This window comes from Hyperolius riggenbachi, chromosome 7 (assembly GCF_040937935.1).
Source record: "Hyperolius riggenbachi isolate aHypRig1 chromosome 7, aHypRig1.pri, whole genome shotgun sequence".
Classification (NCBI taxonomy): Eukaryota; Metazoa; Chordata; class Amphibia; order Anura; family Hyperoliidae; genus Hyperolius; species Hyperolius riggenbachi.
Window position 1 is genome coordinate 276,679,646 of NC_090652.1, and position 15,459 is coordinate 276,695,104.

At 39.0% G+C, this 15,459-nt stretch overlaps 1 protein-coding gene across 16 annotated transcripts in view; it reads left to right on the forward strand.

Moving 5' to 3' along the window:
* NEB (nebulin) overlaps positions 1 to 15,459 on the forward strand; it is a 321,375-nt gene that overhangs the window by 211,933 nt on the left and 93,983 nt on the right. For all 16 annotated transcript variants that reach the window (XM_068245793.1, XM_068245797.1, XM_068245803.1 and 13 more), the window contains 17 exons: positions 1,501 to 1,605; positions 1,690 to 1,794; positions 1,883 to 1,990; positions 2,502 to 2,615; positions 3,314 to 3,511; positions 3,602 to 3,706; positions 4,757 to 4,861; positions 6,836 to 6,943; positions 8,448 to 8,555; positions 8,706 to 8,813; positions 10,161 to 10,265; positions 10,345 to 10,449; positions 11,236 to 11,334; positions 11,556 to 11,666; positions 11,799 to 11,903; positions 13,078 to 13,182; positions 14,779 to 14,883. In XM_068245793.1, the coding sequence (XP_068101894.1) occupies positions 1,501 to 1,605; positions 1,690 to 1,794; positions 1,883 to 1,990; positions 2,502 to 2,615; positions 3,314 to 3,511; positions 3,602 to 3,706; positions 4,757 to 4,861; positions 6,836 to 6,943; positions 8,448 to 8,555; positions 8,706 to 8,813; positions 10,161 to 10,265; positions 10,345 to 10,449; positions 11,236 to 11,334; positions 11,556 to 11,666; positions 11,799 to 11,903; positions 13,078 to 13,182; positions 14,779 to 14,883 (1,899 nt within the window). The remainder of the gene's footprint in view (positions 1 to 1,500; positions 1,606 to 1,689; positions 1,795 to 1,882; positions 1,991 to 2,501; positions 2,616 to 3,313; positions 3,512 to 3,601; positions 3,707 to 4,756; positions 4,862 to 6,835; positions 6,944 to 8,447; positions 8,556 to 8,705; positions 8,814 to 10,160; positions 10,266 to 10,344; positions 10,450 to 11,235; positions 11,335 to 11,555; positions 11,667 to 11,798; positions 11,904 to 13,077; positions 13,183 to 14,778; positions 14,884 to 15,459) is intronic.

Consider the following 15,459-nt stretch of genomic DNA (forward strand, 5'->3'; position numbering starts at 1 on the left):
GTTATCATCCTACTCCCTCTGTATTGTGGTAATTTAACCATTATTAAATGATGATCTGATATAACGTAAGTTTAGCCTAATATCTAATTATAATGAGTATTGGATACATAATAGTTCCAACTTTCAGAAAAGCTCAACACCCAGGTACTGGACACTATTATTTTGAGCACAAATGCTGGGTATTGTTTATACTAATTACTGTTTTTTTGATGTTCTGATACAGGTGTTGTACATCTCAATAGAGGGGAGAGCTGCCTGTAGTTGTCACCGGTTCCTTAATATCTTCCCAAATAACTGACAGATTATATTTGAAAATGTGTTATTAGTGGCAACAGATAACATGAGGTAGAGGAAGGATGTTAAGGGTAATGGTCAGGGTTAATTGTTATCCTTTGCAGAGTTTAAAGTTCAGCCGGGTTGGGTTAGGCTATGATGCACAAGGTGAGAGTTAAGGCTTGGGTTAATGTTTACGTTTAGATTAGAAAGGTTATACCTCAGTTAGGTCAGTTAATATTAGGGCTAGCTACTATTAAGGTGCAGGTGGGATAGATTAGTGTCCAGGTGGATTGGGTTACTGTTGAGTAACCTAATAATGTTACAAATTTAGATGGAATAGGTTAATTTTCAAATTCCAAGGGGTAAGTTTAGTGGTAAGATTCACATCTGTTAAATTTGTTTTAGAATTCAGGAGGCTTAGGTTAAATCTATGTTGTGGGTTTTGCTTTTGCATTGAAAATTTGTAATTTCAAGTTGAAAATAAAAATCTGTAATTCACAGAATTCCGACTTGTAAATTCTGAAACAATTTTACTTAGATTTTTTACATTTCCACTTCAGGTTTTCGCATTTATGTCCCTTGAGCATGCTCAGGAATCATTCATCGCTCTAATTTTCACATTGACAACAAACTGAGTATGCTCGAGAGATATGAATGTGAAAATTCTATGTAAAAAAAATTCAAAGCAAAATTGTAACCTTTTATGAACAGAATAATGAACTCTGAATCCCCCTAAATTAATGTGGTAAGAAACACTACACAATTTCCACTTGTAAATTCTGTAAAACAAGAAGATAAAAAAATTGATTATTTTCATCTACGTTCATAAACGGGTGCTTTAGGCGCATGCATAGATTTTTGCCACCTGGTCACTTTGGCGCAGGGTGAGCGGAGTGACGGCTCACCCCTGCTGCCACACAAATTAGAAGCGGCGTTAATTACTATTCCCCCTCCAAGTTGTAGTTACTCGAAGGTAGAAGTCATTTGGGGTCCGGCGATTGCTGCCACCTGAATTGCACTGCTGCGTTGCAATAAACATAATGGCATTATGTCCATGGTGGCGTCCAGGTCAGGCACAGCGCGGGGAACAGCGCACACTAAAATTACCTGCCTCTGCATTAGGCTAGTGTTTAATGAGTCTATTATAGTATGCACGTTTTATACATAGATGTAATTACCACGCTCATGCTCTATATTATAACTCTTTTTTTCTTTGTGTTGCAGATTAAATACCAGAAGGCCAGCAAGGACAATTTCAGTAAATTCAGTGTGGTTACAGACACTCCTGTATACGTCACAGCTGTCCAAAGTGCCATTAATGCCAGTGACGTAAGTACGCTATAAATGAACATGGCAAGGCTTGAAATTAGGTGTATTTTACAGTTATGCAATTTGTTCTCTTTCCTTATTTAGCGAAAATACAAAGAGGATTACCAGAAGAACAAAGAAAAGTACACTACCGTTCTGGAGACAGTAGACTACAACCGTACTCAGAACCTGAAGGATCTTTTCAGCCACGTATGTACTGATGGAATGGCTGAGGCTTCAAATGGTTGCGCAGTGTCCTTGACAGTTTTATTATAACAAATAAAACTTTATTTTTCAGAACTTGTACAAACATGCCTGGGATACTATCAAAGCCACCAGCTACCAGCTTCCCGCTGACACAGTGGCGTTGGCATTTGCCAAGCAGAATAAGCACATTGCCAGTGCGGTAAGTATATAGCCAATTATTTATTTTGATAGCCCAACTACTGCTAAACTTTAGTTTTTGATGGTGTGGAAAATGGTTGGGTAGGGGATGTGTCTTTCTTGAAGTGTTAGAGACACCAAGTTATAAAGCATTTTGGTAGAGTGTTGAAGACTTAGACTGTCAAGCTTCTCATTGCTTTCTGCCACTTCCCATTTCTGGCACCTAAAGTCATGGAAGTCCTTAGGACAATATGATGGCAAATCTCAACAATGGGGACATAGACAGCAGAAACAACATTACAAAAGCCCTCAAACCCACAGTATAACAGTACTACAAGTACAGCACAATTTTTGCAGGAAACCACAAGCATTTGCCAGTAATTACTGTTTTTGTAGATCTAATCAACTACCTCTGCACTGTTGGTCCTACAACCTGCGCAATGCCCAACGGGCATAAGCCTGCTGGTAGTTTAATATAAATTGTCAAATATCTTTCACTGATGGATGACTGAATGTTTATTATTTCTTTTCAGCTGAAGTATCGGGAGGAATATGAGAAGTTTAAAGCACTTTACACTTTGCCAAAAGGAGTTCAGGATGATCCAAACACAGCAAGATGTCTAAGAGTTGGAAAACTTCCTTTGGATGTGAGTTTTAAAGTGTTAATTGATTAGTATTCAATCCAATCACACATGTTGTTCTTGTCTAGTGTAGGCGCCCATTAGCCAGAGTTAGCTTCCTCTTGAACTACAGACTTCCACTATAGTAGTCAGTAGTCTATTTAGAGGTTTTAGTCTGTGCCCCACCCCTTACAGTCTGAAAGGCATGATGATGTCAAACCAAGCTGCAAATTGGAATAATTGTGTCTGTTTCTCTACACATCTTCTATAGTCCCCAAAGGAGAGGTTGGGTTGAGTTAAAAGAGGCACAAAACTGAAGATATGTCAATCTCTTCATTCTATCCATCAATTTCTGTGGGAGTGGTCTCGTCTGTCACAAACATTCTTCTCAGCTCAATTACCTGGTTTAAAGTATAAATATACCTAAAACTTGGGTCTTGGTTATAGGCATACACTGGCAAGTTGCAATAGTCTCCATCATATTACATCTTTTTGTGACTCTCTCACAGCGAGTCCTCTTGGACAGAGTTTCCAATTGTTCTTCACCCACGACATGGTGTCTTTCTGCAGCATTCTGTCAAACATAAAGTAATGTACAAACCTAGAAACCCCCCCCCCCCCAAAAAAAAAAAAAACAACTGAAGTTGGCAGAGCTAAGGTAAGCCTATGCAATTGATAATCTTATTGGAAAAAACATTTCTATTTATACATCTATGTTTTAACAGCGTTTGTACCGAGAAACCTATGAGAAAAACAAAGCTAAGATTCACATCGCCCCTGACATGTTAGAGATTGTGGCCGCTAAGGACACACAGCATAAAGTCAGTGAAATCGAGTACCGCAAATATCTCCATGAATGGATCTGCCTGCCTGACCTTCAGCTCTACGTCCATGCCCGCAAGGTCAACGATCAGCTGAGTGATGTGAGTAGCAGATCTTTACTTCATAAAAATGATAAATTATATTATGGTTGTCAATTCTAAAACAATGTATGTTCTGTTTTGTGTCTTTAGATTGTGTATAAGGATGACCTGAACTGGCTGAAAGGAGTGGGCTGCTTTGTTTGGGACACACCAGAGATTCTACATGCCAAGCATGCTTATGACCTGCGCAGTGATGTAAGTGCAAAAAACTTTTTATTCGATGTTCACGTAGGAAATATCCGGTTCAGACATTAATCCTAAAATCCGTGCATTAGGATTAGTGTTGGGTGTTCAAATTCGGGGTATTGAAATTCAAATTTGCCCGTCACCCTACTTCAGTACCCAGATAAGTAGGTAACGTGGCAACGTGAACTGAAAATAAGTGGGCTTCCCCTGAACCAGTCCACATGTCTGGATGTTGAATTGGAACACCAATACCAGTTACGATATAAGGAATTTGTTTGATCATACTGATAATTGAGTTAAATTTGACAATAGAATAATAAATAAACTAAAACAGAAAGGCTAAAGAACAGTAAAGAGTATTTTTATATAGGGCACTGACACTTGGAGTGTCAGAAAAGATACCGACACTTGGGCTTCCAAAACTATGGTATATGCTTCAGGGTGATCCCTTAACTACAGGATACTGCCACTTGGGCTTATAGAATTATAAGAGGACACCGATAGTTGGGGTTCCCATGCTGTAGGACACTGCTACCTAGTTCCCTACAATTTTAGGTTAGCCTCTTAAGCCCCTGCTACTTTAGCCCCTGGGATTAAAGTGCACAGTCATTTGGGGTTCCAGAAGTATAGGTCCCTGATACATGGGGTTCCAGAGCTATAGCACACTGCTGTCCAGTACCCTAGAATTTTAGGTTCCAGGACCAAAGGACTCTGACACTTGGGGTTGCAGTTAAAAGAGGGCATTGACACCTGGGGCCCAGAACTGTGATGTATGTCAAGGAGGCGTGAGGCCCCAGAATTATGGGACACTGACAGTTATGGTCCCAGAACGATAGAACACTAGCCGCTAACCTTTGGTATCCATAAACTATAGAGAAATTAGTCTTAATGTCCACAAATTATGGGACACTAACATTTGGCATTGCAGAACTGTAGGACAAAGACTCTCTGGGTTGCAGAAAAAATATATACGGTACTAATGCAATAAAATACAATACAGTATACTACAACAATAAAATATAGTGCAATTGTAATAATTGTACGGTATTTTTTTTCCAGTACAAATACAAAGCCAAAGCTGAGGAGTTGAAGAAGACTTACACCTCTGTTGTGGACACCCCAGTCTACGTCCAGGCCGTCACCAGCGGTAAACAGAGCAGCGATGTGAGTACTGATCACTCAAAGCATGAACACGGTTTGTGTGTTTGCTGTGATGATTTTGCAGATGTTTGGTGGAGACAAAGGAGTTGATTTGCTGAGATTATAGAACAGTGAGAGCATAAGTTAACTATCAGACCTATACCAGATTTTTGGAAGAGTGTCTGCTAAAAGGCGGCAAATATTCACAATCTCCACCATGGTGATATCAGAACACAGTTGGGTTCACGGAAAGGTTAAGGAATAAGTAACTGCATCTGCAGCCATGTGCAGTACCCACAGTAAGATTTTCTTTTTTTCATATAAAAATGCAGACTGTCTCAGATTTATTAGGCCTGGTTCACATGGAGAGCTTGCTGGGCAGAAAACCAAGGCCAACTACGATCGTTGTCTAAGCACTCCCATTCAAATGAATGGGCAGTGCAGGCGTTTACCATTGCTTGCAAAAACGCCATATTTTTATACCGATTTTTCCTTTTGTTTGAGCTGACCCTAGAAGCAGCAGGTTGCTGATGGGATCATTTACCACCGTGCCTCCGTGTCCCCCTGTGGGGGTGAAAAAATGTAGATCACCCATAAAACCTGCCAAAAGCTGTCAAAAACTTATCTGCAGGCTTCCAGAAACGCATTTGACAGAGATGTCGTTGGATGCATGACAAGCATCTGTGTGAACCAAGCCTATAAGATGTGACTGCAAAAGCTCAAACTAAAATTCCCCTACCCTTTTAGCAATCCTCACTATATGAGGTCTGCATGACTTTAGCAATTAAAAGCAGACTATGATGGAGCAGAGTGTTTTGTACACTCAGATAGGCACCCAGTATAACAAGTTAGTACTCTTTACTGAAGAAAACTTGAAGAGATTATATCATACACCACCATCAGGAAATGCAGCTTACTTAGAACAGAGAGGAACACAGAATGAATACAGGAAATCGCAATACCATAGAGATCATTGCATCACTTTACATTTTACAGTGACATCTTGTGGTTGATTTACTATACTGCAGTTTAACTAATAATGCTGTTACTACCATCAGATTCTTCTAGATATTGGATGTTTGCTGGATCACTTATGCTATCCAGTTTTTACCTCAAATTTAGAGGTGGAGGCTTTGCCTAAGGGCTGTAATTATTCAGGGGGATGATAGAAAGCTTTCTAATTAATAATTAAAAGAAGTTATCACCCCTCTCCATGCCCATTGTAATTGAAGGACCAGTATCATGAATAAAACTATAATATTTAAAATACATGTGCACACATACATACAGTATAAGATGTAAATGTGTACTAGTTTGTACTAGAAAAAATGTACTATAAATTACTTTTTCCTATGTACTTGTCACTTATAGTATATATATTCTTAAACTAACAGCCATAAAATTCCTATAGACAAGTGTTGGACCCTAACCCTAACTCTTCCTGGGGGATTCTCAAAGTGTCCTTTATTTTTTCAAAAGCACCCTAAAAAAGAACCTATACAAAGATGCCAGCCTGTCTCTATGGGGCACACTATCTGGCAGCTGGACTGTACCACTGCCATCTACGGAGTGCTTTTGAAAATAAAGGAAATCCTGAGAGTCCCCCATGAGGAAGTTGGGACAGGCCAAATCCTGTCAGTAAGAGGTCCAGAGCTGTCAGATTAATACTACTTACTGTAAGTGACAGCCACATAGGAAACACGTCATTTACAATGTATTGTACTCTGGGACAAATGTAAATTGTATATGTATGTGAACACATTTATTAAAACATAATATTTATAATGCTGCACTTTCAATGTTTTTAATTAGTATTTATTATATTGTTACTTGTTTTACACAGTATGTTGGGTGCTGACTAATCACAAAGACAGGATAGAGGTGGATTCTTATTTTTGCTGTCCAAATTCAGTGACATTATTCAGATACCCACCAATATGTCACCCTGACATGTTAGCGATATTGCTTTTTCACTGACCATGTCTTCTTTTTTATTAGGTTGTTTATAAATCTGATTATCAGACGAACATCAGAGGAAAAGTTACTTCAAGCAACCACACAATGGAACTGGACAGAGCCTCCAATGCTAACAAGATACGCAGTGATGTGAGTATTTCCCATAAATACAGGCGCCTGCACACATATCTCTGCTATTTTTGGACAAATTTTGGGACGATTTTTCATATTTGCGATTCTGCTTTTTGCATTTTTTTGCATCCAATTCTTCTTTTTTCGTTGGCGTTTTTGATGCAAATTTTTACATTCCGATTTTTCCATGCATAATCATGAAGTTAATTTACATTAATTTGTATGTAATTAAATTTACATTCATATGCAAGTTTTTGCATTTGGAATGCAAACATTTTCATTGCCATTGACTTGTATGGTATTCGATTTGCATGTCTGTTCTGAATCTCCTCCCCACCCATGGTCCCAAAGCAATTGTCAGCTTTATGCACCTCTCAACTTTTTGGGATGAGAAAGAGGGACACTTAAGCCACACCTGTGCCATAAGCCTAATCACGCCCCGGCACACCCCTATTCATGCGTACCATAAAAAGTTTTTGAAGAAAAATGATATTGTTTTATAATTCAAACCACACAGGTCTTTTCTATTCCGGTTCATTTTCCTTCATATTGACATTTGAAATTAAGAAATATATCAATTTAAAGGAGGGGAATAAAGTTTATAGTCAGTAAGACACATTTTTTTCAGTAGAAAAATACATATATTTACACAGATCTGTACACCAGTCCTGAAACAGGGACACATACACTAGAAAGAGGGACAGAGGGATTGGGTTCCCAAAGAGGGACTGTCCCTCCAAAAGAGGGACAGTTGGAAGATATGTTTATTTATTGACTTTGAATCCATTGAATAAAACGTCAAAGTGAAGATTCTGGTGTGCTTACCTATATTGGACTTTACCAGACCTATAACTTGGAGTGCTTGTAGAATGCACTGAAAGCTTAGGCTGTCGAGAGATTGCCCTAGAGATGGGGGTAGGAAAGTCATTCAATTTTTTATAATGTTGATATAGCAGCAGCACGGTGGCGTAGTGGTTAGCGCTCTCGCCTTGCAGCCCTGGGTCCCTGGTTCGAATCCCAGCCAGGTCAACATCTGCAAGGAGTTTGTATGTTCTCCCCACGTCTGCGTGGGTTTCCTCCGGGCACTCTGGTTTCCTTCCACATCCTAAAGACATACAGATAAGTTAATTGGCTTCCCCTAAAATAGGCCCTAGACTACAATATATACACTACACGATACATACATAGACATATGACTATAGTAGGGACTAGATTGTGAGCTCCTCTGAGGGGCAGTTAGTGACTAGACTATATACTCTGTACAGCGCTGCGGAAGATGTCGGCGCTATAGAAACACTAAATAATAATAAGAATAATATAGCACCCATCACATGTATACAGTAACTTAGGTAACATGTTGCATTTACTGAGATGAAGATAGAAAAGTTCTTGCCCCCAATTTAAATATATGCGCCAGTAGATGCAGTGGATACTAACACAAAACATTTTGAGATATATGGAACTGTGTAGATGAAATTCAAAACTGTAACTGCTAACTTGCTTTCATTTTCTTCTCCTCCAGTCTCTGTATCGTGATGCCACCATCAAATCTCTACCTAAAGGTTACAGTCTTCCAAATGACACCCCATCCCTTCTACAAGCCAAGAAAGCTCAGGCCATCGGTAGTGATGTGAGTAGAAGACCTCCATTGTCTAGTCTTGGGCTGGACTAAACATTTCTGCAAATCCAAACATTGTACTTTGTCCATAAGTATTACTGTGCTAACATCTGTCTAGCTCACATGGTGAACTTATAGCATTTTTTTTCTTAACCCAAACAGTTGAAATACAAAGAGGTGTATGAACACCTGAAGGCTAAAGCCTACACTCTGCCTCACGATAATGTCAGCTTCGTCAACTTCAAAAAAGTCAACAATATTGTTAATGAGGTAATCCTAATTTCACGCTCTAGATTATATTTTGCCTGTATTTTTTTGTCTGTATTCTCTCATTTTTTTTACATTAGTACATTTTTACTTAAAAACTAAAAGTTTGATTAAATTAGACATTGAATAAGAATACTGTGTTTTCCCCACCAAAAAATATTGTGTCTTTCAAACTGTATTAGACTGATAACGTCCTAACTGTCTTCATACTAAGCAGTCTGACGCATTTACAGTTAATTTTTCAGACTATTTTCAATTTCAGACTAACAGCCCCAGAAAAAAGGGGGCAGGCCCTGCTATGAAAATATTTCTTGTTGCTGAGAGGAGGTCGAATAATTTCTGGGTTACGATAGGCTGCACGAGAATCCCACTTCTTGCATACTGCTCATGGGCACAGTGCTGGCTGAAGCACATTTATTGATAAATATGAGGGCTGTGTAATATTACAACTCCTGCAGCAGCTCCATCTCATAAACATTTGGTTAGAGCAGAATTGGAAACTAAAAGACCCCATGTTTTTCCAGCCCTGGTGAAATGGACCATCATGAAATTTATGGGATCTTCCAGTCTCAGCTTCATTTTTTTGTAGCTTTCATTTTCAAAAATGGGTTGTGAAGCAATTTTGTATGTTTATGGAAAATATTTAACAGAAGTGAAATTCCACTTAAAAAGGAACCCGAGCCGAATCTCAGGTTTAGAAAGTGATACTTATCTAAAGAGAGGGAAGCCTCAGGATCCTTTTGAGACTCTCCTCAGTGTCCTCTGTTCTCACACTGCAAAGCGCAGACCCCCTACACTTCAGGGCAGCGCTCCTCTTCTGTGACAAGCACAGCCATACTGATGCCAGAGGAAGCTTGCAGCCCTGCTAAGACTGGCGACTATCCGTTGCCGGCAAACTCCCGGGGTTCCGTGCTCGGTGAGGGGAGACCACAGAACGTTGAGGGAAGCCTTAGTAGGATCCTGACGCTTTACTCTCTTTAGATATTTTTTTTTACCCAAGCTTTGGCTCAGTAATTGCAACAACTTGAGGAACGTTTTTTTCATTTACCCAGTAATATGTCAGATCCTACTGATTGCAGACCCCTTCTATTATAGCAGCTCTTGGACAGAAGCCCACACAGTTGGGTAAATGTGTCCACTTCTAATCAGAGAGTGTTCCTAACATACATGAAGAAAAAAACTTTCAAAAACAAAATCACACCTTTTGGAAAAATGTGTATTTTTGAGAAAATCTGTAGATTATTTTAAAGTGTTTTCCATTAAAAAGAAGCACTGGCAGGCATATACAAGAATTTTAGTTGCCGTTATGACAGTAAAAGCAATGATCATATGCATTTTTGTGTGTTGCAGAGGTTGTATCGCCAGTTCTATCACAAGCAGAAAGACAAGATCCACACCACTCCAGATACTCCAGAGATCCGTCAAGTCAAAGCTACACAGGAGGCCGTTAGTGACGTAGGTATCATTAACGTTCGTGGCTTATGCAGAGCAGAATAAGCACAATATATTCTCACACTCTTACTTTGCTTTTCAGCTGGCGTACAAAACGGACTACTTCAAACTTAGAGGTCACCTGATCTCCATGCCGTACACCCCGCAGACCATGCACTGCCGTTACGTAGGAGAGATAACCAGTGATGTAAGTGAATATGAAGTGATGTGTGAACTCTGTGACAGATGTTGTACAGGTCACGATTCTGAAATGGAGAAATAAAAAGTGACTATAATTCTAAACTGTTGTAGCCACAGGACAGACAGTGGACAAACAAGGCTTAATTTTTCACTCATTTATTTTTATAGTTCTGCTGTAGCATATTCTTTTAAGTGCAAGATTATATTTATATATATTTATGTATAATTAGTAAAGAGTTAATGTTCTTAAAATTAAATGTGTTAAAAATGTCCTAACATTGTGCTCTGATGGACAATGTGCCTGATGACTATAGTTTTGCCATCCACTACTGATTACATACAGCACACCACCAACGTAATCTTCAAAGTTCTATTTTCTGACAGTGTGGGTGCCATGTATTCCGACATCTTCGTTAAGGTCATGGACACTACAATATTGACCACTCTGGCCCATAAACAATAAATGTGGAAGATAGCTATTGTAGTGTGCTGATTTTATCTATCTATACTGTGTAAATTCAGATGATTGGAAATGCTTATTTGCGACTACATCTCTTTAAAGCTTGTCTATCCTTGATCCTAGGGATTAATACCCTCATCCAAAGAATTCAGAATTTTATCAGAATAAGCCTCACAACGACTGACCAAAAACCTGTTTTAAACATGACAGACCATTTTTAGTTGACCTTTTCTGTTTCATATTTGTATTAACTTAATTTTCGATAGAATAGTTTTGTATATGCTTAAAACGTGGTATTATTAACATAAAACAATTTCTTAACACTTCTTTTAGAACAAGTACAAGGAGGACTTGCAGTGGCTGAGAGGTCTTGGCTGTTTCTTGTATGATACTCCAGACATGGTGCGGGCCCGTGACCTCCGTAAGCTCTGGGTAAGTAAAACCTATAATAGTTATGGTAGATGCAAAATACATTTCATGAACCTTCAACCCTTTAAACCATTGGGAATCCACCAAGGCTGGTATGCTTTATCAGCTCCTGCTTGGCAAGGCATGCTAGGACCAGTGTCTCCCCTTTGGCTTGAGGTCTGCAGGCCTCAAACCTGATGAAGTATACCAATTGTAATGCTTTATTTGCCATGCTGTCATTCTAGTCTCACTACCAGTACACCAACCCTGCCAAGAAGATGCTGGACAAGTACAGCATAGTGCTGGACACCCCAGAATACAGGACCGTCCAAGAACTGAAGACCCATCTCAGCCAGGTAAGGGGCACATCTTCATAAATATTTATATATATTTGTTATGGCAATGCTATACAAATAATTAGTATCTATCTATTACAGGTATAGACTCTCTCATTCTAGTGGTAACTTTATACTATTTTTTGTGTTTAGTTTGTGTACAGAGCTGAGGGCAATAAGCAGAAGACAATCTACACTACAGTGCTGGACACTCCCGACTTTATCAGAGCCAAGACAGGTCAACAAATCCAGAGCAAGGTGAGATTTATGATCTAGTCTTTATATATAGGAGATATCACAATGTATTCTTTATAGGAAACAATGGAGGATCCATTCATGGCAAAGGAACACAGGGCCATTTTTTAGCTGTTTTTGTGCCCAAGTTACAAGAGACACCCACTGTCTACAACCAATACTATTAGGGTAGTACAGTGATACTTTAGAGTAATCCATCTTGTCTCTTTTAAACATTGATAACTAAAGCTACCATATAAACTCGACTATAAGTCCATAAATTTAGGTCTGACTCACTAAATAAAAGTATAGGGGTCAACTTATACACGCAGTGGTAAGTGGCACTTTCTTGATAAAGGAAATGCCAAGAAAACACAGGTCTGAAAGTCCTGACCACAGCAATTAACAAGGAAGGGGTCATGGGGGGAAATACTGGACTGCAGGAAGAGGAGTGAATAATTTCTGCACTTGGGGGCCTGGAGGAGTTATTGGCTGCAGTTAATGGCTGCAATACTGTATACAGTGCAATAATTTACCCCTCCTGGTCCCCGAGTAAAGCCATTAACTTTGCTGGGTAGACTTATACTTGAGTCAATAAAAAATCCAGCTTAAAAGGGTCAAATATTGGAGTCGACTTATACACAAGGATATAGTACATGGTTAAAAAAAAGATATGCTACAACATGTTGTTGGAAATCATTACATTGTACGTTTCTTCTTCTTGGCTGAATATTGTCCTGGGATTTTCAAAAGTGTTGGCACAAATGGCAAAAAGCAAGTCCAAAAACAATTACTGTCTTAATTACTACGTAGACAGACCATGCCATGCCACACCATGCCATTGTTATAATAATCAGGGGTTACAATTTAGGTATTAACACATTTCACGGCTGGCTAGGTATTAGAGAATACCTTGTGACTAATTGGATCCATACATACAACCACAGCTCCATCCCATTACTTCCATCTTGTAACCAGCAGCTGTGTATATGTCCGACTGTCCTTGGTTCACTGACACCCTATCAACAGGTGGTGTCCTAGGCAGATGCTTTGTTTGTCTATCTTTGAAAATTGTCCATGAATAGTATTTACAACATAATGGGATTGGCTTCTGTATCCAACTTATAATTGTATTAGAATATAGTGGCCTGCTAATAAAATGATTTGCTTATCATTGTCGCATTGTTTTTCTCTCCAGTACTTGTACACAGAGGTGGCTTCTAAAGAGAGACCTCATCACCACGCTGATGGACAGACACCAGAAATCAAGCTTGCTAAACATGTCAAGGACCTGGTCAGTGAGGTAAGGATTCCAGGCCTGGATGATGTCTTACAGGCTATCAACTGTACACATCACTTTCTGTCCAAATTTTCTGTGCAAAACTCTCATCAATTTCCTTGTTGTCTTAAACACATTTTTGAACTTTAAGAGCAAGGCTGCTACTGGCATCTGTACAGGGGTGTAACTAGGGGGGAGCAGCCCCTGAAGGGGTGCCCAGAGGTGTGGTGGCCCAACTACTAACCCTCCCTTTCTCTGATACTCCAGATCAGGTGTTTTTGTGGCTGCACATGTTATAAGAGTGAAGTTTCCGATGGCCACACTTGTTTTATGGCCCTTGTATGCTGAACTCCCATGTTGTGAGGGTCACCAAAGGAGGCAAGGGAAAGGGTTGTTACATTAAGGGTGCCCCATCTAAGTTTTTCGGGGGGGGGGGGGGGGGGCTGTGATTTGTAGTTACGCTCTTGCATCTGTGGACTAAAACAAGGCATTATGGACTTGCAGCTGTGCTTGGAATAGAAGGTAATTAAGGGTTTCAGTGATTGAGCCTTTTACACAATGTTACCATATTGCAGCCTCTACTATTTTGTTACAAGTTCAGGTCTGTTTTTAATTCTTAAACCGTTGGGGTTTTAAGAATCCAAGCATTGAGAAACACATGGCCTTGGGAGGAATCACGGGATAATGTTACCTTGTGTTTAATTGTATCAAGTGAGAAATGTAAACAAACCCTTCTCTGACACTGCAAACTCTCCTGAAGACAGTGAGACAATCAGAAAGCATCTGAAAGCATTTCTGCTTATGTTAGAAGATGAATAAAGCAGTTATGAACAAAATGCAAAGTCAGCTTTCAGAGCAAAAAAAGTGTACTTTGGGAACGTATAATTTCTAAATGAATTATAATACTTATGCACAAAAGCAAATATGATAACCGTATGGCATATATAAAGTAGTAAAACATGTTTTTTTTTAATATTATGTCAGGGTTTTATAGCACTTTAAAGCTTCCATACAACAAGAACACACAGACGGAATCAATCAATTCTAATTAGAATTCTACTATACTATGCCAGGAAAGCCATTACCTTAAAATGGAAGCTGCCACTGGTCCCCTCTACAAGAGAATGGAAAAAACTAGTAAACCTAGCACTCCCACTATACAAAATCACATACCAGTCATGAAAACAATTTAAAAAATTTGATAAAATTTGGCATAGGTGGGTTAATGCCTCAGAAACCACAATTCCCAATCTTGACATTAATGTTGAGGTTCAAGAGCTACAATGGGTTTAAAGATATGGGGAATAATAATCACGTAACGTGGTGGGTGACCTTTATGAATATCCTACTGTTACAAATATAAGCTGTGAGAATTTGATGGCAAGATTATCACCACCTTGTTTTAATGCAATGAAAATTCATTTTATATAATGGGCCTACATAATTGTACTTCTTTGATGGAATTTTTTTGTTGTTTATTTTTATTTATGTTTTTCTGTACTGCTCTTGTACTTATACTAAAATTCAATAAAAACACACAGACGGATGCACTGGATTTACCCTACCTCTAAAATAATTGAATCATGTTTATTTGCTCACCTCTTTTTGTGTCTTTTACAGAGAAAGTACAAATCTCAATATGAGAAGCTGAAGCACAAGTATACCGCCATTCCTGATACTCCTCTCCTTCTGAGAGCCAAGAAGGCCTACTACAATGCTAGCGATGTAAGTACTGGTAATTAGTGTTGTGTCAATGTATATTAGCAGGTCAAACCAAAGTTGTAGAAGTGGGGTTGATCCCCTGTTAAATATGTATTCTCTGTGCTTAAATAGAATGTGTACCAGTCGGGTCATACTATGAGTCCATCAAGAAATGTCTAAAGTTTGAAGCAGCCAGATTCCTCGAACCTTGTGGATAGTCAACAAATCACAATTTGGTTGCCTATGATTGGAACAACCAAACGTCTCTGTACAATGTAGGCATGTAGGTCTACCATCCTTCAGCTTAAGTGATGCATAAAAAGTGTAACCTAAGAACTGGGAGTAATATTAACAAAGTGACCTATACAATCAAAATTCATATTTTGGAGTTTACCCTTTATTTTGACAGCTTCATGTGTACACACATTGCACGTAAAGTTAACCGGGTTTGCATAACGTTCGTAATTCTCATTACACAATTAGTGTAACACGCATTATACATGCAATGCCTACTTTGCTTGTAGAACATACGCACAACATCTCTATACAAAACGGATACCCTCGTTATTGGGGCATCCTTGTATTTAGACAGTAACAATA